The sequence below is a fragment of the Balaenoptera acutorostrata genome, chromosome X, assembly GCF_949987535.1.
Source record: "Balaenoptera acutorostrata chromosome X, mBalAcu1.1, whole genome shotgun sequence".
NCBI classification, from domain to species: Eukaryota; Metazoa; Chordata; class Mammalia; order Artiodactyla; family Balaenopteridae; genus Balaenoptera; species Balaenoptera acutorostrata.
In genome coordinates, this window is record NC_080085.1 from 60,989,496 (window position 1) to 61,014,890 (window position 25,395).

Consider the following 25,395-nt stretch of genomic DNA (forward strand, 5'->3'; position numbering starts at 1 on the left):
TATGAATCTATAAGCCAAGGAATGCCAAGGTTTGCCAACAACCACAAAAAGACAGGAAGAGGCAAAGAAGGATCCTCCCCATAGAGTCTTCAGAAAGAGTATGGCCTACTGACACCTTGATTTCAGACTTCTAGCCTCCAGAACTGTGAGAGAATAAATTTCTCTTGTTATATGTCACCCAGTTTGTGCTAATTTGTTACCACAGTTCTAGGAAACAAATACAGTTTAATGCAATTCCTATCAAAATCCCAGGAGGAATTTTTGTAGATTTAGACAAGATTATTCTAAAATGAATATAGAAAGGCAAAGGAACTAGACAGCTAATAACAATAAAGTGGGTACAATCACTCTACTTGCTTTTAAGACATTGTGTAGCTATAGTGATCAGGTACTGGCAGAGGGATTGACACATAGAGAAAACAGAGAACCCAGTAAGAGACTCACACAAATATGCCCAACTGATTTTTTGTCAAAAGTACAAAAGCAATTTAACGGAGGAAAGACAGCCTTGTCAACAAATGGTGCTAGAGCAACTAGATATCATAGCAAAAATGAACCTCAACCTAAATCTCACACCTCATACAAAAATTAACTTAAAATGTATTATGAACTTAAATGTAAAATATAAAACTATAAAACTTAAAAAAAGAGGAGAAAATCTTTGGGATATAGGGCTAGGCAAAAAGTGTACTAGATACCCACTTGAGCCTCTCCCTTGAACTGAAATTTCTAGCAAGAGCAGGTAAATAAGACGTGTGTTCTGGTGGAAAGAGCCCTGGGACTGAGGTCAGACGGTTCTAGTTCTGATTTTCATTCGTTAGCCATATGAACTTAGGCAAATTGGTAACTTGACTTTTTTGAATCCTGAAAATTTCCTCATTTGTATATCAAGGATAATACCAGCATTGCCTACTTCATAGAATTACTGGGGGGCAGGCTGTCAAATGAAATAATGGATGCAAGAATGCTTTGTAAAATGTAAAGTATGATAGTGTGGGCTTGAGGTTTTATATTTGTGCAATAGCCATTTTGCCACCGTATGGAGGCACTTGATAAAGGTTATCTGCTTAATAAATAATGAATGAGTGACTGGTCATCAGAAAAGTCAAATAAGGGCAAATATTTTTCCAAGTATTTAAAACAAAAGGGATGCATAGCACATTCAATCAAACAGTAAAAAGCAACATATACTATGTAAAGAACCAAGAGGGTTATTAAATTAATCTCTGTATAGAAAAGCTAACTATCCCATCATGTTTCAGGGAATTAGCAATAATGGATGGGAGACTGGTCAAAAAAGTAAAAAAATATTAACCTCTCTAATAGGCAACCCAAGATTTGGAGAGATGGAACAGTAATACATTAGATAGAATAAAAGTGGCAAAAACAAAATGATCAGAGCAGTTTTCGCCTTATATAGCGACTATGGAAATTGATCAATTTGAATTTATAGTACAATTTAATTTTAGTTTGTATTTGTTACTATGGCAAACACATCTGAAGGTCCAGATGAGGCTCATGGCTTAGAAATTTAATTTTCTCTTCTTCCCCAAAGAAAATTAAGATGAAGGGAAAAAAAAGATGTACATATCTCCAAAATGTTCAATGCTAAAGTTTTTTTTTAAACTTAAATTTACACAGGCCATAATTACATAGCTCCAGAATTCTGGGTTTCTGTAAGATGATGCTAGTTTGTACCAGGTTGTCACCCTGCTATATTGTTCCACCATCTGTTGTGATTTGCAGACATTTGTATATGAAGAAGCAGTTGGGCAAGTCAGGAGCCTTGGATATTAACATGGACTCAGATAATGACTTTTGTGTGACTTTAAGCAAGCCATTTGACCTTCTTAATATTTTATAGCTCCCTTATAATAACAATACTACCTTACCTGTGTATGAGTTGTTAAAGTTCACAACACATATTATTATTTTAATTGATCCTTAAAACCTCAGTGTGGGAGTCAGAAAGGGTATTATTTCCATTTTACAAATGAGAAAACTGAAGTCAAACAGCAGAGGAGGAATATCCATATGCAAAAACAAACAAGTGAGAAACCATTTAGACCCTTACCTCATACACCATAAACAAAAATTAACTCAAAATGAATCACAGACCTATATGTAAGAAATAAAAGTATAAAAGCTACAAGAAAACATAGAAGAAAAACTTTGTAAATTTGGAATAGGCAAAGACTTCTTATCATGACTAAAAACATGATCCATAAAAGAAAAAATAATATATTGGTCTTCATCAAAATTCAGAATATTTGCTTTTTAAATGCTGCCATTAAGAAAATGAAAAGACAAGCCAGAGACTGGGAGAAAATATTTACAAATAGTATATTTGATAAAGGATTTGTATCTAGAATACATAAAGAACACATAATTTACTGAGAATCCAATTTTAAAAATGGGAAAATAATTGAATAGATATCTTTCCAAAAAAGATAAACAAATTGTCAATAAGCACATGAAAAAATGATCAACAGTGTTAGCTATCAAGGAAATTCAAATCAAAACCACAATGAGCTACCATTACATACCCACTAGGATGGCTATAATAAAAAAGATGGACAATAACGAGTGTTAATAAGGATGTGGAGAAGTTGGAACCCTCATACACTGCTGGTAGGAATGTAAAAGGTGCAGCAACTTTGGAAAACAGATCGCAGTTCCTCAAAAAGTTAAATATAGAGTGTTACCATATGACCCATTAATTCATGTACTCAAGAAAATTGAAAACAAACCTTTGAAAACAAAGGCTTAGACACAACTGTTCATAGCAGCATTATTTGTAATAGCCAAAAAGTGGAAACAAAATGTTTATCAATTAGTGAGTGCATAAACAAAATGTGACATACTAATTCAACAGACTATAAAAATATTCTATTTATTCAGCAATAAAAAGGAATGAAATAGTGATACATGCTATAGCATGGGTGAACCTCAAAAACAGTAAGCTAAACTGAAAGAAACCAGACACAAGAGGTCACAAGTATGATTCCATTTATATGATGTGTCTAGAATGAGAAAATCTATAGAGATAGAAAGCAGATCAGTGGTTCCCTGGGCCTGAAAATGGGAGCAGGGATTGACTGCAAATGGGCAATGGGAAAATTTTGGGGGTAATGAAAATATTCTAAAACTGGATTATGGTGACAGCTGCATAACCATACATTTACTAAAAATCACTGAATTATATAGATATAATAGGTGAATATTACGGTATATAAGTTACATCTTAATAAAGCTAATTTAAAAATTACTGAATAAACCTGCACTGAAAAGAAAAAAAAGCAGCAGAGGAGGGACTAAAACACAGGTCTTCATTGTTCCTTCTACTCTATTACCTGTCTCAGAAGTGGCAGGAATAATAATAAACTTTTTCAAAGGGTTAGTCTCATCACAGGGAAATAATAATTCTACCAGGTTTTGAAAATACAAAGTAATTAAAAATGCCAGATGGTACTGCTACTTTGACCTAATCCATAGTATACTTGTATTAGAAATTTTCTACTTTTAACTATTTACATTTCACAAACCCAGGGAAATTTTATAGTGTGTAACCACATTTTAATACAAATTTATTTACATTAAAACTCATATCGAAAGCATTATTCTATGTAATTTCTAATACATAAGATAATTTAATTCTTTAAAATTAGCTTAAAAGTTTAATATCATTGTTTGACTTACAGTGTGTCTAATAAGGCTCAGAGCATCTTCAAAATAGCCCCAAACTTCTTCCAGGGGACAGAGCTCTTTATTCACCACCCCATCTGGCACTAAGAGGTTAATCAAGCTGTGCATACATTTGCTGAAAATCAAAAAGAGAAAACGCATCCCATAAGGAAAGAAATCATTGACTTCATGGCTAAGATAAGTAAAATCTGGATCTCATCCCAGACTAAGAGCTTCAAAACACTTCTGTTCTTCCTTCAATTTTATCTGGCCTCCAAGCTCAGAAGACAGATTTTTGAAGATATAAAGGGGGCTGACCAATCCTTCCTTTTATTATGCCTACGGTTGTCTTTCACTTTTTTTTTTTTTTTTTTTTTAGTTTCCTGAACTAAGGAGTTGTATCTGTTTACTATATTTTATGAGCTGGTTTAATCTACAGATACTTTAAAGCATATCGTTACATCCTCAAATGGGGAAGGGAATTGGGATTTAAATTGGGAGTAATTCCAGGAGAGCTCTCTCATGTCTCAGAAAAGGAAGACTGTAATGAAGTTTTCCAGAGAAAAATCACACAATATCTATTTTTCCCCCATGTCTAGGCGTAGAGAACATAAAATCTTCAATAAATACTATTTTATATTATGTACAGCACTTATTGGTCCTTAAAGAAAGGTGCTTAGAAAAAAATATATGAGGCAAATGTAGCAAAATGTTAAATTAACATCTGTTAAATTTGAGTGGTGGATACACTGGTGTTTGTTATATTAATCTCTGTACTTTTCTGTATATTTGGCATATTCAGTAATGAAAGAAAGAAAGGTACTTAATTAGTAATTTTATTATATACACAGACTCACACAAAAAAGCAACTTTCTCCTTCTTTTCTCTTTTGGGAAAACCAGACTCCTTCACCTTGCCTCGGTCTATCACACAACTCTAAATATGGAGCTGTTCTGAGGGCTTTTTAGTCCAGGAGTTACAGGAGTGGCCCAATCATCTTTTGAGTCAGTTGAGTATGATTGATGACTTATGGGACATTGACTATAGCACTTTTGGCTATCAAAAGCTAGGATTCAGTGTTGAATTATATTTACTAACCTGTATCTCAAAACATCAACTGATTCTTTCTTTTTGTAGAGAAATACAGCCTTTTTCAAGGCCTTTAGAGCGATAGAAGGATAGTGTGCAGGCATTTCCATTGCTAATGCTACAGGAAGGGAAGCAAAAAGATTGTGAATACCATAATCTCATCTATCACAGTTTTCATCCCACGTTACAACTGACTTTCTCTAATGAAGCTGACCTGAGACAGATGACAAAAACAAATAAACAAACACAAAAACCCAAAAATGAATTTTATAAAACGATGAATCCATGGCTTTCAGAGATAGCTTCTACTTTCTGGGCAGAGTAACATGGTAGGATCACCAGGTTATATTTTTTCTTCAGCAAACATCAACAGAGAACCTACTGTTCCTGTGAGCCTGTGCATAGTCATACAGGTGAAGCAATAATCTTAGGAACCAAAGTGAAGGAGGGGCACACTAAGAAGGAAACAGAAAGCAGATAAGTAAAAGGGTACTAACCAAAAACAGATTTATACTAAATATACTGTTTCTGCCTACTATTAAAAACAGGAAACACTTGACATAAGAGTAAGTATCAGAGATAAAACCCCTAAAACTTCTAGACGCATCTACCAGGCCTCTAGAATTGGAGTTCCATTATACAAGGAACAGTGGTCACCTTCACATGTCTATAAAGTATACGCCACCAGCTCCACGTCCCTAGAAATTCTGTCTTGGCAAGACAAGGAAAGGCAAATGTGACTCTTGTGCACTTGGGGCTACCTAATACCTTTATTAGCCACACATAGGTTCCTGAGGAGGGTGAAAGATATAAAGGGAACATAATGAGGCCATTTCTTGCAGTATATCCCCATAGAGGCTCTGAGCCCCCAAATACTACTTATAGCCCAATGACAAATTTGAGGTTGGCAACTGTGTTAAAAATATCACCAATATTTCTCTGTACACTTTCATAAACGGCTAAGAGTGTATCACTTTTGATTGGCGAAGCAGCTGATTGTCTATTTCTAACTAGCTGAGCAAAACTAACTTTCTGAAGTTTGAGCTACCTCTATTGTGTAGTTATATTATTCGATTCTACACATAAAATAAATATGAGCACCTATTATGGGCAATGCACTTTGCTAGGGTTTATAAGTACAACAAATACAAGTAATTATTGCTCATGACCCTAAAGAGACTATAATCTCATATAAAGAAAAAGATAAATGCACAAATGATTATAATACAAAATAGTTCAAGAATGCCATTAGAGAAGGGGAAACAAAGTGCTATGAGGATACATTGCTTCCCACCTGGAGGAAAGAGAGAAGAGAGAGAAGAAAGAAAAAAGTAGTACGATTTAAATGGGTACCAGCCTTCCAAAAACATAAATATAGCACTTACATGCGATTGTTTCCAATGTTCCACTTCCTAAATGAGGCAGTTCCCACACTGATTCCAGGAAGCTGTCCAGTAATGGGTCATTCATTTTGGCTTTAACTTCAAACTCATACAGCAGAAGCAATGTCTCACATGGATCACCTGAGAAGTCCCCTAAGAAAGAGGCAAAAATGCAACATTCTCTGTTATTACATTCTCTTCTATTCTAATCTCTCTTCTGGAGAGATTTTCCTATTGAGGAAAATTAATTTTACTTATAATTTGAAGGTTATCCCAGCTCCTGTAGACAGATCTTTTACATTTTAAAATCTATAAACTCACCAATACTTTCACACACTGAAATGCATTCACCGGAGTTGTCTACATTTCCTGAAATTATTACCATGATATTCCGAAATAGCCTGGAAAAGTCTTGTTGCTATCTATTCAAATACGTTTACCTGCCTTACTTTAATGACTGAGTTAACCAGAAAATACAGTGCAATGTAAACCAACTGTGGTTTTATTTTAAACAAAGTTAGGGAAAGTTTCCAAACTGTTTCATTTAGTCAGTCAACAATATTTCTTGGTTATCGCCATGGGCAGAATCTTGTATCAGGTGGCATCTACCATACTATGTGAGATGGTTTCCAATCACCCTTGTTAGACTGAACATTTTCAAAAGTTTGGAGGTATAGCATACATACAATAAACTGAGTGAAGTGCATTAATCTTAAACAAACAGGGTGATGAATTTTTATATATGTTCAAACCCATATAACCACTACCCAGATCATGATATAGAACACTTCCAACACTCGTGCTCCTTTCTAGTCAATACCACCTTTGCAGAGTTAACAACTATTTTGACTTCTATCACTATTAATGGGTATTTTTTGTTATTGAACTTCAGTGATAGCATGTAGAACTATAATCAACTTTTGAATATTGACCTGTATACTGTGACTTGCTTAACTCATTTATTAGTTCACATAACTTTTTTGTAGATTCTCTGGACTTTCTATATAGAGAATCATGTGTCCTCTGCAAATACAGATAGTTTTATTTGATCTTTTTCACTCTATATGTCTTTTCCCACTCTTTTGCTTGCCTTATTGCATTGGCTAGGACCACCAGGATGATGACGACCAGGAATGGTGAGAGTAGACATCCTTGACTTGTTTATGTCCTTAGAGGGAAAGCATTCAGTCTTTCATCATTAAAAATGACATTAGCTGTAGGTTTCATTTTTGTGGATGGCCTTTATCAGCTTGAGGAACTCCCCTACTATTCCTGTTTAGCTGAGAGATTCTATAATAATTGGATGTTGAGTCTTGTCACTTAATCTGTTGATATGGTGAATTAAATGATTGAGTTTACAATGCTGAACCCAGGATAAAATTTACTTGGTTATAATCTATTATCCTTTTCATGTTTTACTAAATTAAATTTGATAATATTTTGTTGAGGATTTCTGCATCTATTTTCATGAGGAATACTGGTCCATAGATTTCTTTGCTCATTTTTTGTCTAGTATTGGTTATCAAGGTAATACTGATCTTATAAAGTGAGCTGGGACGTGTGTCCTCCTCTACTTTCTGGAAGAGTTTATATGGAATTGGTATTACATCTTTAAATATTTGGTAGAATTCCCTAGTGGGGTTTTCTGTTAGGGGATTTTAAAGTATGAATTCAATGGGTATAGGACAATTCAGGTTATCTATTTCTTTTTGTGGGAGCTTTGGTAGTTTGACTTTCAAGGAATTTGTCAATCTCATCTAACCCTTCAAATTAATGGGCATAAATTTGTTCAGAATATTCCCTTGTTATCTTTTTTTTAATGTCTCTAGCATCTGTAGTGATGTCTACACTATCATTCTTGATATTGTTAATTGGTGTCTTGATCTGCCTGGCTAGAGTTTTCTCAACTGCACTGGTCTTTTCAAACAACAACAACAATACAGCTTTCGGTTTCATCAATTTTATCTATTATTTTCTGTTTTAAATCTTATTGACTTCTGCTCTTATATTATTCCTTTCATTCTGCTTGATTTGGTTCAATTTGCTAATTTTTCCCCTAAGGTGGAGGCTTATTTAAGATCTTTCTTTTTCTAACAGAGGCATTTATTTCTACAAAGTTTTGTCTAAACACTGCTTTAGCTGTATCCTCCAAATTTTTGTATGCTGTGTTTTCATTTACTTCCATTCAAACTATTTCTAATTTCCCTTGCGAATTTCTCTTCGACCCATTTGATTATTTAAAAGTATGTTTTTTAAATTGAAGTATAGTTGATTTACAATATTATATTAGTTTTGGGTATACAACATAGTGATTCAATATTTTTATAGCTTACACTCAAAGTTATTATAAAACAATGGCTATATTTCACTGTGCTGTACAATATATCCTTGTTGCTTATCTATTTTATACATAGTAGTTTGTATCTCTTAATCCCATACTCCTGTCCTGCCTCCTCCCTGCTTCACTCTCCCCAGTGGCAACCACTAGTTTGTCCTCTGTATCTGTGAATCTGTTTCTGCTTCGTTATGTACATTGGTTTGTTTTATTTTTTAGATTCCACATATAAGGGATAACATAGAGTATTTGTCTTTCTCTGTCTTACTTATTTCACTAAGGGTAATATTCTCTAAGTCCATCCAAGTTGTTGCAAATGGCAGAATTTCATTCTTTTTATGGCTGAGTAATATTCCATTTTATATATTACACCACATCTTCTTTACCCATTCGTCTGTTGATATAAACTTAGGTTGCTTCCATATCTTGGCTATTATAAATAATCCTGCTATGAACATTGGGGTGCATGTATCTTTTTGAATTATTGTCTTCTTTTTTTGTAGATACATGCCCAGGAGGGAATTGCATGATCATATGGTAGTTCTATTTTTACTTTTTTGAGGAACCTTATACTGTTTTCCATAGTGGCTGCACCAATTTACATTCCCACCGACAGTGTACAAGGGTTCCCTTTTCTCCACATCCCCACCAACATTTGTTATTTGTAGACATTCTAACAGGTGTGAGATGATATCTCATTGTGGTTTTGATGTGCATTTCTCTAATGATTAGCGATGTTGAGCATCTTTTTTTTTAAAGGAACTCATTTATTTATTTATTTATTTATTTATTTATTTATTTATGGCTGTGTTGGGTCTTCGTTTCTGTGTGAGGGCTTTCTCTAGTTGCGGCAAGTGGGGGCCACTCTTCATCGCGGTGTGCGGGCCTCTCACTATTGTGGCCTCTCTTGTTGCGGAGCACAGGCTCCAGACGCGCAGGCTCAGTAGTTGTGGCTCATGGGCCTAGTTGCTGTGCAGCATGTGGGATCTTCCCAGACCAGGGCTTGAACCCGTGTCCCCTGCATTGGCAGGCAGATTCTCAACCACTGCGCCACCAGGGAAACCCAAGCATCTTTTCATGTGCCTGTTAGCCATCTGTATGTCTTCTTGGGAAAAATGTCTATTTAGGACTTCTGCCCATTTTTAATTGGGTTGCTGGTTTTTTTCTTTTCTTTTTTTTTTTGTTTTTCCATTTACTTTATTTATTTATTTTATATTTATTTATTTTTTTTGCTGTGTTGGGTCTTCGTTTCTGTGTGAGGGCTTTCTCTAGTTGTGGCAAGTGGGGCCACTCTTCATCACGGTGGCGGGCCTCTTCACTATCACAGCCTCTCTTGTTGCAGAGCACAGGCTCCAGACGTGCAGGCTCAGTAGTTGTGGCTCACAGGCCTAGTTGCTCCGTGGCATGTGGGATCTTCCCAGACCAGGGCTCGAACCCATGTTCCCTGCATTGGCAGGCAGATTCTCAACCACTGCGCCACCAGGGAAGCCCTGGTTTTTTTCTTGATGCTGAGCTGTATGAGCTCTTTATATATTTTGGATATTAACCCCTTATTGATCATATCATTTGCAAATATTTTCTCCCATTCCATAGCTTTTCTCTTCGTTTTGTCAATGGTTTCCTTTGCTGTGCAAAAGTTTTTATGTTTAATTAGGTCCCATTTGTTTATTTTTGCTTTTATTTCTTTTGCTGTAGGAGACAGATCCAAAAAATATTGCTATGATTTATGTCAAAGAGTGTTCTGCCTATGTTCTCTTCTAGAAGTTTTATGGTTTTAGGTCTTATGTTTAGGTCTTTAATCCATTTTTAGTTTATTTTTGTGTATGGTGTGAGGAAATGCTCTAATCTCATTCTTTTACATGTGGCTGTACAGTTTTCCCAGCACCACTTATTGAAGAGACTGTCTTTTTTTCATTGTATATTCTTGCCTCCTTTGTCATAGATTAATTGACCATAGGTGCATGGGTTTATTTCTGGGTTCTCTATTCTGTTCCATTGATCTATGTGTCTATTTTTTTGCCAGTACCATGTTGTTTAGATTACAAATAAATGTGTTGTTTTGATCACAATAAATGTGTATTCTGGTGTTGTTGGGTAGAGCATTCTATAAATATCCATTACATCAAGTAGGTTGATAGTGTTATTTATGTCTTCTATACACTTGTTGAGTATCAGTAGCTTTGTAGTACAGTCTGAAGTCAGGGAGCATGATACCCCAGCTTTGTTCTTTTTTCTCAAGATTGCTTTGGCAGTTCGGGGTCTCTTGTGGTTCCATAAAAATTTTAGGATTATTTGTTCAATTTCTGTGAAAAATGCCATGGGTATTTTGATAAGGATTGCCTTAAATCTGTAGATCACTTTGGGTAGAATGGACATTTTAAACAATGTTAATTCTCCCAATCCAAGAACATGGGATATCTTTCCATTTCTTTGTATCATTTTCAAATTCCTTCATCAATGTTTTATAGTTTTCAGAGTACAGGTCTTTCACCTCCTTGGTTAAGTTTATTCCTAGGTATTTTATTCTTTTTGATGTGATTTTATTCACGATTGTTTTCTTGCTTTATCTTTCTGATAGTCCATTATTAGTGTATAGAAAAGCAACAGATTTCTGTATATTAATCTTGTATCTTGCAACTTTACTGAATTCATTTATTAGTTCTAATACTTTTTTGGTGCAGACTTTAGGGTTTCTTATATATAGTATCATGTCATCTGGAAACACTGAGTTTTATTTCTTCCCTTCCAATTTGGATGCACTTTATTTCTTTTTCTTGTCTGATTGCAAGACAATCTTGCAAGACAATCTTTCTTGTCTATTAATACACAATGTGATCTTGTAAATAAAATTCCTAGGGATTCCAGTAAAATACCATTAGAACTAATAAAAAAGTTTAATAATATTCATGTACAAAAATCAATTCTATTTCTATACAATAGCCATGAGCAAAATGAGAATAAGATTAAGAAAACAATTCCATTTATAATAGCATCAAAAATAAACTATTTAGGATTAAATTAAAGAAGTGCAGGACTTGTACACTGAAAACTATAAAACATCATTGAAAGAAAGTAAGGAAGATGTAAATAAATGGAAAAATATTCCATGTTCATGGATTAGAAGGCTTGACATTGTTAAAATGGCAATACCCCTCAAAATGATCTATATATTCAACACAATCCCTATCAGAATCCCAGCTGGCTTTTTTCTTTTTTCAGAAACTAACAGGCTGATCCTAAAATTCATGTGGAAATTCAAGGGATCCAGAATAACCAAAACAATCTTGAAAAAGAAGAGCACACACACACACACACACACACACACACACAAAAAGAAGAAGAAGAACACATTTGGAGACTAACATTTCCTGAAATAAAACCATGTGTCTATGGTCAACAATTTTCCACAAGGAGACAAAGACCATCCAATGGGGAAAGAATAACTTATTTTCTTTTCTTTTTGGCTGTGCTGTGTGGCTTTTGGGATCTTAGTTCCCTGACCAGGGATTGAACCCGCGCCCTCAGCAGTGAAAGCACAGAGTTCTAACCAACGGACCACCAGGGAATTCCCAAGAATAGCTTTTTTAAACAAATGGATCTGTATAGCCACATGGAAAATAATGAAGTTGGACCCTACTTCATACCACATACAAAAGTTAACTCAAAATGGATCAAAGACCTACATGTAAGAACTAAAACTACAAAACTCTTTAGAAGAAAACATAGGAGTAAACCTTTAGGACTTTGGATTGGCAGTTATTAGATATGATATCAGAAGCAGGAACAACAAAAGAAAAATAAATTGTACCTCATGAAAGTTAAAAAAAAAGTACTTCAAAGGATGCTACTGAAAAAAGGAAAAAACCCACAGAATGGGAGAAAATATTTGCAAGTCATATATCTGATCAGGGACCTGCATCTAGAAGGACTCTTATGACTTAATTTAAAAAATAATTAAAAATTAGGCAAAGGATCTAAATAGACATTCCTCAAAAAAATACGTACAAATCGCCAACAGGCATATGAAAAAATGCTCAATACTATTAGTTGTCAAGAAAATCAGTCACTGGGACTTCCCTGCTGGTGCAGTGGTTAAGAATGCACCTGCCGGGCTTCCCTGGTGGCGCAGCGGTTGGGAGTCTGCCTGCCAGTGCAGGGGACACGGGTTCGGGCCCTGGTCCGGGAGGGTCCCACATGCCGCGGAGCGGCTGGGCCTGTGCGCCACAGCTGCTGAGCCTGCGCTCCGGAGCCCGTGCTCCGCAACAAGAGAAGCCACCGCAATGAGGAGTGGCCCCCGCTCTCTGCAACTAGAGAAGGCCCGCCTGCAGCAATGAAGACCCAGCGCAGCCAAAATTAAATAAAAAAAAAAAAAAAAAAAAAAGAATGCACCTGCCAATGCAGGGAACAGGGGTTCGAGCCCTGATCCAGGAAGATCCCACATGCCACGGAGCAACTCAGCCCATGCGCCACAACTACTGAGCCTGCGCTCTAGAGCTCACGAGCCACAACAACTGAGCCCACGTGCCACAACTACTGAAGCCCTAGTGCCTAGAGCCTGTGCTCTGCAACAAGAGAAGCCACCACAATGAGAAGCCCGCACACCGCAACAAAGAGTAGCCCTCCCTTGCCACAACTACAGAAAGCCCGCATGCAGCAACGAAGACCCAACACAGCCAAAAATAAATAATAAATAAATTAATTAAAAAAAAAAAAGAAAATCAGTCATCAGGAAATCAAAACCACAATGGGATATCACTCTACACTCAGAAGGATGGATAGAATCAAAAAGTCAGATAATACAAGTGTTGGCATGCTGGTGGAGAAATCAGAAGCCTTATACACTACTGGTGACGATATAAAATGGTGCAGCCACTTTGGAAAATGGTCTGGTAGGTCCTCAAACAATTAAACATAGAGTCACGGAGAGGGGAGCTTAAAAATGGTGGAAGAGTAAGACGTGGAGATCACCTTCCTCCCCACAAATACATCAGAAATACATCTACATGTGGAACAACTCCTACAGAACACCTACTGAACGCTGGCAGAAGACCTCAGACCTCCAAAAGGCAAGAAACTCCCCACGTACCTGGGTAGGGCAAAACAAAAAAGAAAAAACAGAGACAAAAGAATATGGACGGGACCTGCACCAGTGGGAGGGAGCTGTGAAGGAGGAAAAGTTTCCACACACTAGGAAGCCCCTTTGCGGGTGGAGACGGGGGAGTGGACGGGGTGGGGGGGAAGCTTCAGAGCCACGGAAGAAAGTGCAGCAACAGGGGTGCGGAGGGCAAAGAGGAGAGATTCCCGCACAGAGGATCAGTGCCGACCAGCACTCACCAGCCCGAGAGGCTTGTCTGCTCCCCCGCCGGGGCCGGCGGGGGCTGGGAGCTGAGGCTCGGGCTTCGGAGGTCAGACCCCAGGGAGAGGACTGGGGTTGGCTGCGTGAACACAGCCTGAAGGGACCAGTGCACCACAGCTAGCCGGGAGCGAGTCTGGGAAAAAGTCTGGAGCTGCCGAAGAGGCAAGAGACTTTTTCTTGCCTCTTTGATTCCTGGTGCGCCAGGAGAGGGGATTAAGAGCACCGCTTAAAGGAGCTCCAGAGACAGGCGCGAGCCGCGGCTATCAGCGCGGACCCCAGAGATGGGCATGAGATGCTAAGGCCGCTGCTGCCACCACCAAAAAGCCTGTGTGCGAGCACAGGTCACTCTCCACACCTCCCCTCCCGGGAACCTGTGGAGCCCGCCACTGCCAGGGTCCCGTGATCCAGGGACAAATTGCCCAGGAGAACACACGGCATGCCTCAGGCTGGTGCAAACTCACGCAGGCCTCTGCCACCACAGGCTTGCCCCAAACTCCGTACCCCTCCCTCCCCCAGGCATGAGTGAGCCAGAGCCCCCTAATCAGCTGCTCCTTTAACCCCGTCCCGTCTGAGCAAAGAACAGACAACCTCAGGAGACCTACATGCAGAGGCAGGTCCAAGTCCAAAGATGAACCCCAGGAGCTGTGTGAACAAAGAAGAGAAAGGGGAATTTCTCCCAGCAGCCTCAGGAGCAGCAGATTAAATCTCTACAATCAACTTGATGTACCCTGCATCTGTGGAATACCTGAATAGACAATGAATCATCCCAAATTGAGGAGGTGGACTTTGGGAGCAACGATATATATATTTTTTTCCCTTTTTCTCTTTTTGTGAGTGCGTATGTGTATGCTTCTGTGTGTGATTTTGTCAGTATAGCTTTGCTTTTACCATCTGTCCTAGGGTTGGTTCTGTATTTTTTTTTAATATAGTTTTTAGCACTGTTATCATTGGTGGATTTGTTTTTTGGTTTGGTTGCTCTCTTCTTTCTTTCTCTCTTTTTTTAAAAAAATTTTTTATTACGTTTTAAAAATAATTTTTTAAATAATTATTTTTTTATTTTTGTTTTAATAACTTTATTTTATTTTATTTTATCTTCTTCTTTCTTTCTTCCTTTTTCTTCTCCCTTTTATTCTGAGCCATGTGGATGACAGGCTCTTGGTGCTCCAGCCAGGCAGCAGGGCTGTGCCTCTGAGGTGAGAGAGCCAAGTTCAGTACACTGGTCCACAAGAGACCTCCCATCTACACGTAACATCAAACGGCGAAAATCTCCCAGAGATCTCCATCTCAATGCCAAGACCCAGCTTCACTCAACAACCAGCAAACTACAGTGCTGGGCACCCTATGCCAAACAACTAGCAAGACACGAATACAAACCCATCCATTAGCAGAGAGGCTGCCTAAAACCATAATAAGGCCACAGACACCCCAAAACACACCAACAGACGTGGACCTGCACACCAGAAAGACAAGATACAGCCTCATCCACCGGAACACAGGCACTGGTCCCCTCCACCAGGAAGCCTACACAACCCACTGAACCAACCTTAGCCACTGGGGACAGACACCAAAAACAACGGGAACTACGAACCTGCAGGCTGTGAAAAGGAGACCCCAATCACAGTAAGTTAAGCAAAATGAGAAGACAAAGAACCACACAGCAGATGAAGGAGCAAGGCAAAAACTCACCAGACCTAAAATATGAAGAGGAAATAGGCAGTCTACCTGAAAAAGAATACAGAATAATGATAGTAAAGATGATCCAAAATCTTGGAAATGCAATGGAGAAAATACAAGAAACCGTTAAGAAGGACGTAGAAGAACTAAAGAACAAACAAACAGTGATAAACAACACAATAAATGAAATTAAAAATTTTCAGAAGGGATCAATAGCAGAATAACTGAGGCAAAAGAACGGATAAGTGACCTGGAAGATAAAATAGTGGAAAAAACTAATGCAGAGCAGGATTAAGAAAAAAGAATGAAAAGAATTGAGGACAGTCTCAGAGACCTCTGGGACAACATTAAATGCACCAACATTCAAATTACAGGGGTCCCAGAAGAAGAAGAGAAAAAGAAAGGGACTGAGAAAATATTTGAAGAGATTATAGTTGAAAACTTCCCTAATATGGGAAAGGAAATAGTTAATCAAAAGTCCAGGAAGCACAGAGAGTCCCATACAGGATAATTCCAAGGAGAAACACACCAAGACACATATTAATCAAACTATCAAAAATTAAATACAAAGAACAAATATTAAAAGCAGCAAGGGAAAACAACAAATAACACATAAGGGAATCCCCATAAGGTTAACAGCTGATCTTTCAGCAGAAACTCTGCAAGCCAGAAGGGAGTGGCAGGACAAATTTAAAGTGATGAAGGAGAAAAACCTACAACCAAGATTACTCTACCCAGCAAGGATCTCATTCAGATTTGATGGAGAAATTAAAAGCTTTACAGACAAGCAAAAGCTAAGAGAATTCAGCACCACCAAACCAGCTTTACAACAAATGCTAAAGGAACTTCTCTAGGCAGGAAACACAAGAGAAGGAAAAGACCTACAATAATAAACCCAAAGCAATTAAGAAAATGGTAATAGGAACATACATATTGATAATTACCTCAAATGTAAATGGATTATATGCTCCAACCAAAAGACATAGACTGGCTGAATGGATACAAAAACAAGACCCGTATATATGCTGTCTACAAGAGACCCACCTCAGACCTGGGGACACATACAGACTGAAAGTGGGGGATGGAAAAAGATATTCCATGCAAATGGAAATCAAAAGAAAGCTGGAGTAGCAATTCTCATATCAGACAAAATAGACTTTAAAACAAAGACTATTACAAGAGACAAAGAAGGACGCTACATAATGATCAAGGGATCAATCCAAGAAGAAGATATAACAATTGTAAATACTTATGCACCCAACACAGGAGCACCTCAATACATAAGGCAAATACTAACAGCCATAAAAGGGGAAATCGACAGTAACAAAATCATAGTAGGGGACTTTTAACACCCCACTTTCACCAATGGACAGATCATCCAAAATGAAAATAAATAAGGAAACACAAGCTTTAAATGATACATTAAACAAGATGGACTTAATTGATATTTATAGGACATTCCACCCAAAAACGACAGAATACACATTTTTCTCAAGTGCTCATGGAACATTCTCCAGGATAGATCATATGTTGGGTCACAAATCAAGCCTTGGTAAATTTAAGAAAATTGAAATCGTACCAAGTATCTTTTCTGACCACAACACTATGAGACTAGATATCAATCAAAGGAAAAAATCTGTAAAAAATACAAACACATGGAGGCTACACAATACACTACTTAATAACGAAGTGATCACTGAAGAAATCAAAGGGGAAATCAAAAAATACCTAGAAACAAGTGACAATGGAGACACGACGACCCAAAACCTATGGGATGCAGCAAAAGCAGTTATAAGAGGGAAGTTTATAGCAATACAAGCCTACATCAAGAAACAGGAAACATCTCGAATAAACAACCTAACCTTGCACCTAGAGCAATTAGAGACAGAAGAACAAAAATACCCCAAAGATAGCAGAAGGAAAGAAATCTTAAAGATCAGATCAGAAATAAATGAAAAAGAAATGAAGGAAACGATAGCAAAGATCAATAAAACTAAAAGCTGGTTCTTTGAGAAGATAAAAAAAATTGAAAAACCATTAGCCAGACTCATCAAGAGAAAAAGGGAGAAAACTCAAATCAATAGAGTTAGAAATGAAAAAGGAGAAGTAACCACTGACACTGCAGAAATACAAACGATCATGAGAGATTACTACAAGCAACTCTATGCCAATAAAATGGACAACCTGGAAGAAATGGACAAATTCTTAGAAATGCACCACCTTCCGAGACTGAACCAGGAAGAAATAGAAAATATGAACAGACCAATCACAAGCACAGAAATTGAAACTGTGATTAAAAATCTTCCAACAAACAAAAGCCCAGGACCAGATGGCTTCACAGGCGAATTCTATCAAACATTTAGAGAAGAGCTAACACGTATCCTTCTCAAACTCTTCCAAAATTTTGCAGAGGGAGGAACACTCCCCAACTCATTCTACGAGGCCAGCATCACCCTGATACCAAAACCAGACAAAGATGTCACAAAGAAAGAAAACTACAGGCCAATATCACTGATGAACAGAGATGCAAAAATCCTCAACAAAATACTAGCAAACAGAATCCAACAGCACATTCAAAGGATCATACACCATGATCAAGTGGAGTTTATCCCAGGAATGCAAGGATTCTTCAATATAGGCAAATCAATCAACGTGATACACCATATTAACAAATTGAAGGAGAAAAACCATATGATCATCTCAATAGATGCAGAGAAAGCTTTTGACAAAATTCAACACCCATTTATGATAAAAGCCCTGCAGAAAGTAGGCAAAGAGGGAACTTTCCTCAACATAATAAAGGTCATATATGACAAACCCACAGAAAACATTGTCCTCAGTGGTGAAAAATTGAAAACATTTCCACTAAGATCAGGAAAAAGACAAGGTTGCCCACTCTCACCACTATTATTCAACATAGATTTGGAAGTGTTAGCCACAGCAATCAGAGAAGAAAAAGAAATAAAAGGAAAACAAATCAGGAAAGAAGAAGTAAAGCTGTCACTGTTTGCACATGACATGATACTATACATAGAGAATCCTAAAGATGCTACCAGAAAACTACTAGAGCTAATCAATGAATTTGGTAAAGTAGCAGGATACAAAATTAATGCACAGAAATCTCTTGCATTCCTATACACTAATGATGAAAAATATGAAAGTGAAATTAAGAAAACACTCCTGTTTACCATTGCAAGAAAAAGAATAAAATATCTAGGAATAAACCTACCTAAGGAGACAAAAGACCTGTATGCAGAAAAGTATAAGACACTGATGAAAGAAATTAAAGATGATACAAACAGATGGAGAGATATACCATGTCCTTGGATTTGAAGAATCAACATTGTGAAAATGAGTATACTACCCAAAGCAATCTACAGATTCAATGCAATCCCTATCAAACTACCACTGGCATTTTTCACAGAACTAGAACAAAAAAAATCTCACAATTCGTATGGAAACACAAAAGACCCCAAATAGCCAAAGCAATCTTGAGAATGAACAACGGAGCTGGAGGAATCAGGCTCCCTGACTTCAGACTATACTACAAAGCTACAGTAATCAAGACAGTATGGTACTGGCACAAAAACAGAAATATAGATCAATGGAACAGGATAGAAAGCCCAGAGATAAACACATGCACATATGGTCACCTTATCTTTGATAAAGGAGGCAAGAATATACAATTTAGAAAAGAGAGCCTCTTCAATATGTGTTGCTGGGAAAACTGGACAGTTACATGTGAAAGAATGAAATTAGAACACTCCCTAACACTCCCTAACACCATACACAAAAATAAACTCAAAATGGATTAAAGACCTAAATGTAAGGCCAGAGACCATAACACTCTTAGAGGAAAACATAGGCAGAACACTCTATGACATAAATCACAGCAAGATCCTTTTTGACCCACCTCCTACAGAAATGGAAATAAAACCAAAAATAAACAAATGGGACCTAATGAAACTTAAAAGCTTTTGCACAGCAAAGGAAACCATAAACAAGACCAAAAGACAACCCTCAGAATGGGAGAAAATATTTGCAAATGAAGCAACTGACAAAGGATTAATCTCCAAAATTTACAAGCAGCTCATGTAGCTCAATATGAAAAAACCAAACAACCCAATCCAAAAATGGGCAGAAGACCGAAATAGACATTTCTCCAAAGAAGATATACAGATTGCCAACAGACACATGAAAGAATGCTCAACATCATTAATCACTAGAGAAATGCAAATCAAAACTACAATGAGATATCACCTCACACTGGTCAGAATGGCCATCATCAAAAAATCTACAAACAATAAATGCTGGAGAGGGTGTGGAGAAAAGGGAACCCTCTTTCACTGTTGGTGGGAATGTAAATTGATACAGCCACTATAGAGAACCGTATGGACGTTCCTTAAAAAACTAAAAATAGAACTACCATATGACCCAGCAATCCCACTACTGGGCATATACCCTGAGAAAACCATAGGTCAAAAAGAGTCATGTACCAAAATGTTCATTGCAGCTCTATTTACAATAGCCAGGACATGGAATCAACCTAAGTGTTCATTGACAGATGAATGGATGAAGAAGATGTGGCACATATATACAATGGAATATTACTCAGCCATAAAAAGAAACAAAATTTGAGTTATTTGTAGTGAGGTGAACGGACCTAGAGTCTGTCATACAGAGTGAAGTAAGTCAGAAAGAGAAAAACAAATACTGTATGCTAACACATATATATGGAATCTAAAACAAAAAAATAAAGTGGTCATGAAAAACCTAGGGTCAGGACGGGAATAAAGACGTAGACCTACTAGAGAATGGACTTGAGGACACAGGGAGGTGGAAGGGTAAGCTGGGACAAAGTGAGAGAGTGGCATGGACATATATACACTACCAAATGTAAAACTGATCGCTAGTGGGAAGCAGCCGCATAGCACAGGGCGATCAGCTCGGTGCTTTGTGACCAACTAGAGGGGTGGGATAGGGAGGGTGGGAGGGAGGGAGACGCAAAAGGGAAGAGATATGGTGATATATGTATATGTATAGCTGATTCACTTTGTTATAAATCAGAAACTAATACACCAATGTAAAGCAACTATACTCCAATAAACATGTTAAAAAAATTACTCATATGACGAAATGAATAGCTTTAAGAAACTAATCACTAAGAGTACTCTTAGCCCTAACATGTGATGACTCTTTATGTAGAAAGTAACTCCAAGGATGTTCCTAGCAACATCCAAAAATTATGCTGTTAAGTGGAGATACTCAAAAGAAGCCAGAAAAATAGATACAGAAGGTATTGAGTTCCCTTGTGTTAGAAAGGTTTGGAGTGTCTTAAAATCATAAGCAGTCATCTGTGGTGCAATCTCTACTTCCCTTTAAATCTCCTTTTTCTTTTTCTGGAAACCTGACCTGCCTTTCTCTGTCCTATACCTATATCCCAAGTTGAATCTTTTTTAAGGTATTTTTCTTAATGTTTCTCTCCCAAAGTGTAAACTGATAATGACTGATAAATTGTAAGCTCTCCCAGGGATCTTTGCAAAGAGGGCTCTCAAAGACCAAAATGCTCTAATAGTCAAACAAATGACTGTCTAATGATAGAATTTCTGGCACCATAGCAGCATTTCATTAGTAAACATATTTTAAGCCCTAGTATATGCCAGATAGTTTTAGGAGGTAGGGATAAAGGATGAACAAGACAGACAACTTTTCTGCCTGCATGGAACTTAGATTCTAGTTGGGAATAAAACTGATATACAATATATAATATAATATCAAGTAGTGATGTGTGTTTTAAAGAAAAACTATAGGTTAAGGGAGTAGATAGTGATACAATTTGATATTTTAGAAAGGATATGGGCAGGAAAGACCTCTCTGAAGGGGGTGATACTCGAGCAGAGGATGTGGGGGAGCAAACCACATGAATATCCAGGAGAACTGTCCTAGGCAAAGGGAATAGCAAATACAAAGGCCCAGAGGCAAGAAAGTATAAGGTATTATTATTAAGATATAGTAGAGCTAGATTATAGTGAGCTGAGGCAGAGTGATGAGAGATTAGGTCAGAGAGGAAACAAAAAGCCAGATAATCTATGGTCTTGTAGATCATGGTAAGGACTTTGGATTTTATTTTAAGTCCAACTAAATGGTAAGTACAAGAGGACTGACATGATCTGACTTATAATACTTTGGCTGCTGTTTGGCTCTTGGATTTATAGAGGGGCAATTGTGGAAGCAGAGAGGATAGCTGAGAAGCTATTACAGTGATCCAGGTGAGAAATGAGGTAGCTTGGACTAAGGTGATACTATTGGCCTGATTTACTTTTGAGAAGGGGCATACTACAAATCACACTACTTTCAGCCTTACCTCCCACTATATAACCACTGAATAAGAGACAATTCCAAAAGTAACAATGCTCTCTTGTACTCCTGGCTTTTGTTTATTCAGTTCCCACAGCTTTTAATGCCTTCTAATTCCTTCTCTAACCATTAAAATCTTACTCATTCTTCAAGAGTAAGTTCAAATATTACCTTTTGGAAAGGATCATTTCTTCTTCTGTGGTCCCATACCCTCTATATTTCTATTAGTGAAGTTATTGCATTTAGCTTTGTATATGTGTAATAGATTATGTTTCTGATCTCCTTTCTTCACTGTAAATTTAAGGTTAGAGAGAGTAACACATTTCCTTATGCTTTCGCAATACCTAGTAGCCCCTAAGAATTTAATAAAGACTCTGTAGACTGAGTGTGGTAAGCTGCTGTCCTTAGGTCACTAACATAATGGCACATCAGGGTGAATCCTTTTGTAAAAGCCAATTCCCATAGCACTAAGATTTCAGTCACTGTTTATACAGTTCTTAATTAACTTTGATTTGGAATAAATTTTTAAAAGGTTGGCGTTTTCCAATTTCCCCCCAGGAGCTTATGATTCACCAGCTTTGCACTTTGCCTTAATTTGTCTATTTACAGTTGGTAGCTTAATGATTTATTTACATTATTCACATGCTGGGCTCATAATTTTAGGCATTATTTCATTGGAAATACCCAATCTTAAGAAATATAAACCTTTAACAAGACAGATTCATTTTTTCTAACTGAATTTTGTTTTATTATTAAAGTACTACGTATTCATTGAAAAATTCAAACAATACAAATAATAAGTGAAATAAAAAGTAAAAGTCTCACAAACTCACTAAATCCTAGCAAATGTTGAGTCTGGTGTGTAACCTTCCAAGACTTTATATATGATATATGCATTCATATGTATGCATGCTTACAGTCAGCTCTCCCTATTAGCAGGTTCTACACATGCAGATTCAACTAACTACAGATCGAAAATATTAAAAACAAACAAACAAAAATTTCAGAAAGTTCCAAAAAGCAAAACTTGAATTTGCCATGTGCTAGCAACTATTTACATAGTATTTACATTGTATTTACAGCTATTTACATAGCATTTACTTTGTATTAGGTATTATAAGTAATCTAGAGATGATTAAAGTATACAGGAGGAAATATGCAGGTTATTTGCAAATACTAAGCCATTTTATAAGGACTTGAGCATCCGGGGATTTTGGTATCCATGGGGGGCCCTGGAACCAAATCTCCCGCAGATATCGAGGGACAACTGTATATGTGTATGTGTATGTTTGTGTGTGTGTGTGTATTCTTTTGTTCATTCATGCAATAATCAAATATCAAGTATTGGCTATACAAAGGTAAGCAAACGCAGATACAGTATTTGTCCTCTTGAAGCTTACAATCTAGTATATATGCATACAAACATACATACACATGTTTTAAAACTAAATATGGTATCAGAAAAGGCCAGCAAAAGTACAACAGTCCAAAGTTAAGGGCACACACCAAGATGCAAATCCTTTATCTACAATAACAAGAACAGTTTATAGGCTGGTGATGGGAACTTGTCTGAGTTTGGTTTGGTTTTGAGAAGCAGAGGAGAAAGGGCTAAAGAGTGAGCAGCTGGTCAGTGAGGCAGTGGAGAAGAACCTTTGTGTTATGAGAAGCTCTACAGGTACCTATATCCACTGGCTGGGAAAACATAAAGACTACAAGAACTCATGTACGCAACAACCCTAGATCATAGGTATAAACTTCTGCTAGCCTGGATCATGGCCCTAGCCTCCTCTCCACATGAACTTCCTACAAATAGTCGGCCTAAGGAAAAAGTACCACAATTAAAGATAAGTTATCAAAACTCAATAGCGAAAAACTAATAACTCGGTTTAAAAATGGGCTAAAAAAAAAAAAAAATGGGCTAAAAACTTGAATAGACATTTCTCCAAAAAAGACATGCAAATGGCCAAGAGGTATATGAAAAGATGCTCAAAGTCATGAATCATCACATAAATGCAAATCAAAACCAAAAACATCATTTCACATCTGTCAGGATGGCTATTATCAGAAAAAAAAAAAGACAACAAGTGTTGGCAAGGATGTGGAGAAACTGGAACCCTTGTACATTGTTGGTGGGAATGCAAAATGGTGCAACTGCTATAGAAAACAGTATAGAGGTTCCTTAAAAAATTAAAAATAGAACTACCATACAGTCCAGCAATCCCACTTCTGGTATTTATCCAAAAGAACTGAAATCAGGATCTTGGAGAGATATTAGCACTCCCATGTTCACTGCAGAACTATTCACAATAACCAAATATAGAAACTAGCTAAATGTCCATTGAGGCATGAATGGATAAAGAAAGTGTGGTTTATACATATTATGGAATACTATTCAGCCTTAAGAAAGGAAATTCTGCAATATGTGACAACATGGATGAACTTTGAGGACAGTACGCTAAGTGAAATAAGCCAGTTACAGAAGGACAAATACTGCATGATTCTACTTCTATGGGGTATCTAAAATAGTCAAAGTCATAGACTCAAAGAGTGGAATGGTGGTTGCTAGGAAGGGAAATGGAGAGTTGATAATCAACAGGCATAAATTTACAGTTAAACAAGATGAATCAGTTCTAGAGATCTGCTGTAAAACACTGTACCTATAGTAAACATTCTATATTGTACACTTAAAACTTTGTTAAGAGGGTAGATCTCATGTTAAGTGTTCTTACCACAATAAAATAAAATTTTAGGGACTTCCCTGTTGGTGCAGTGGTTAAGAATCCTCCTGCCAATGCAGGGGACATGGGTTTGAGCCCTGGTCCGGGAAGATCCACATGCTGTGGAGCAACTAAGCCCGTGCGCCACAACTACTGAGCCTGTGCTCTAGAGCCCGCGAGCCACAACTACTGAGCCTGCGTGCCACAACTACTGAGCCCACGTGCCACAACTACTGAAGCCTGTGCACCTAGAGCCCATGCTCTGCAACAAGAGAAGCCACCAGCCCCCACTCACCACAACTAGAGAAAGCCCATGTGCAGCAACGAAGACCCAATGCAGCCAGAAAAAAAAAAGATAAAAAAATAAATTTATTAATAAATAAATAAAACTGAATTAAAAAAATAAGTTATCCAAAGTATAGCACAGTATAAGATACTACATGAAAATGGGATGAGAAGAATAGGAAAAAAGAATGGTAGATGGAGAATTCTCACCAGAGGAATGCTGCCATAAAACAGATGAAAATTGTGACCAAACATGTCAGCATGAATTATAAAATATTAATTAGGTAATCATCTCTATAAAATAAAAATATAAAGTGGGGATTCAGGAGCTCAGGGAAGAGCTGGTAGACAAAAGGAAATGAAATATAAGCCATTTTAGAAGGAAATGGTAAGAGAAAAAAAAATCATCACAGAAATAAAGGTAAAATTGGAAGCAGCAAAAGTGAAGAGACACCACTGAATAAACAGAAAGGGATACAGAAAATAAGAGATAAGTAAGCAAAATGAAATGGAAAT

General features: G+C 37.2%; 1 protein-coding gene across 1 annotated transcript in view; it reads right to left on the reverse strand.

Moving 5' to 3' along the window:
• The window catches only part of TEX11 (testis expressed 11), a 340,481-nt gene that overhangs the window by 15,956 nt on the left and 299,130 nt on the right, over positions 1–25,395 (reverse strand). The window contains exons 25-27 of the mRNA XM_057537645.1: positions 6,159–6,308; positions 4,783–4,891; positions 3,700–3,820 (exon numbers count right to left, since the gene is read on the reverse strand). Coding sequence (XP_057393628.1) covers positions 3,700–3,820; positions 4,783–4,891; positions 6,159–6,308 — 380 coding nt within the window. The remainder of the gene's footprint in view (positions 1–3,699; positions 3,821–4,782; positions 4,892–6,158; positions 6,309–25,395) is intronic.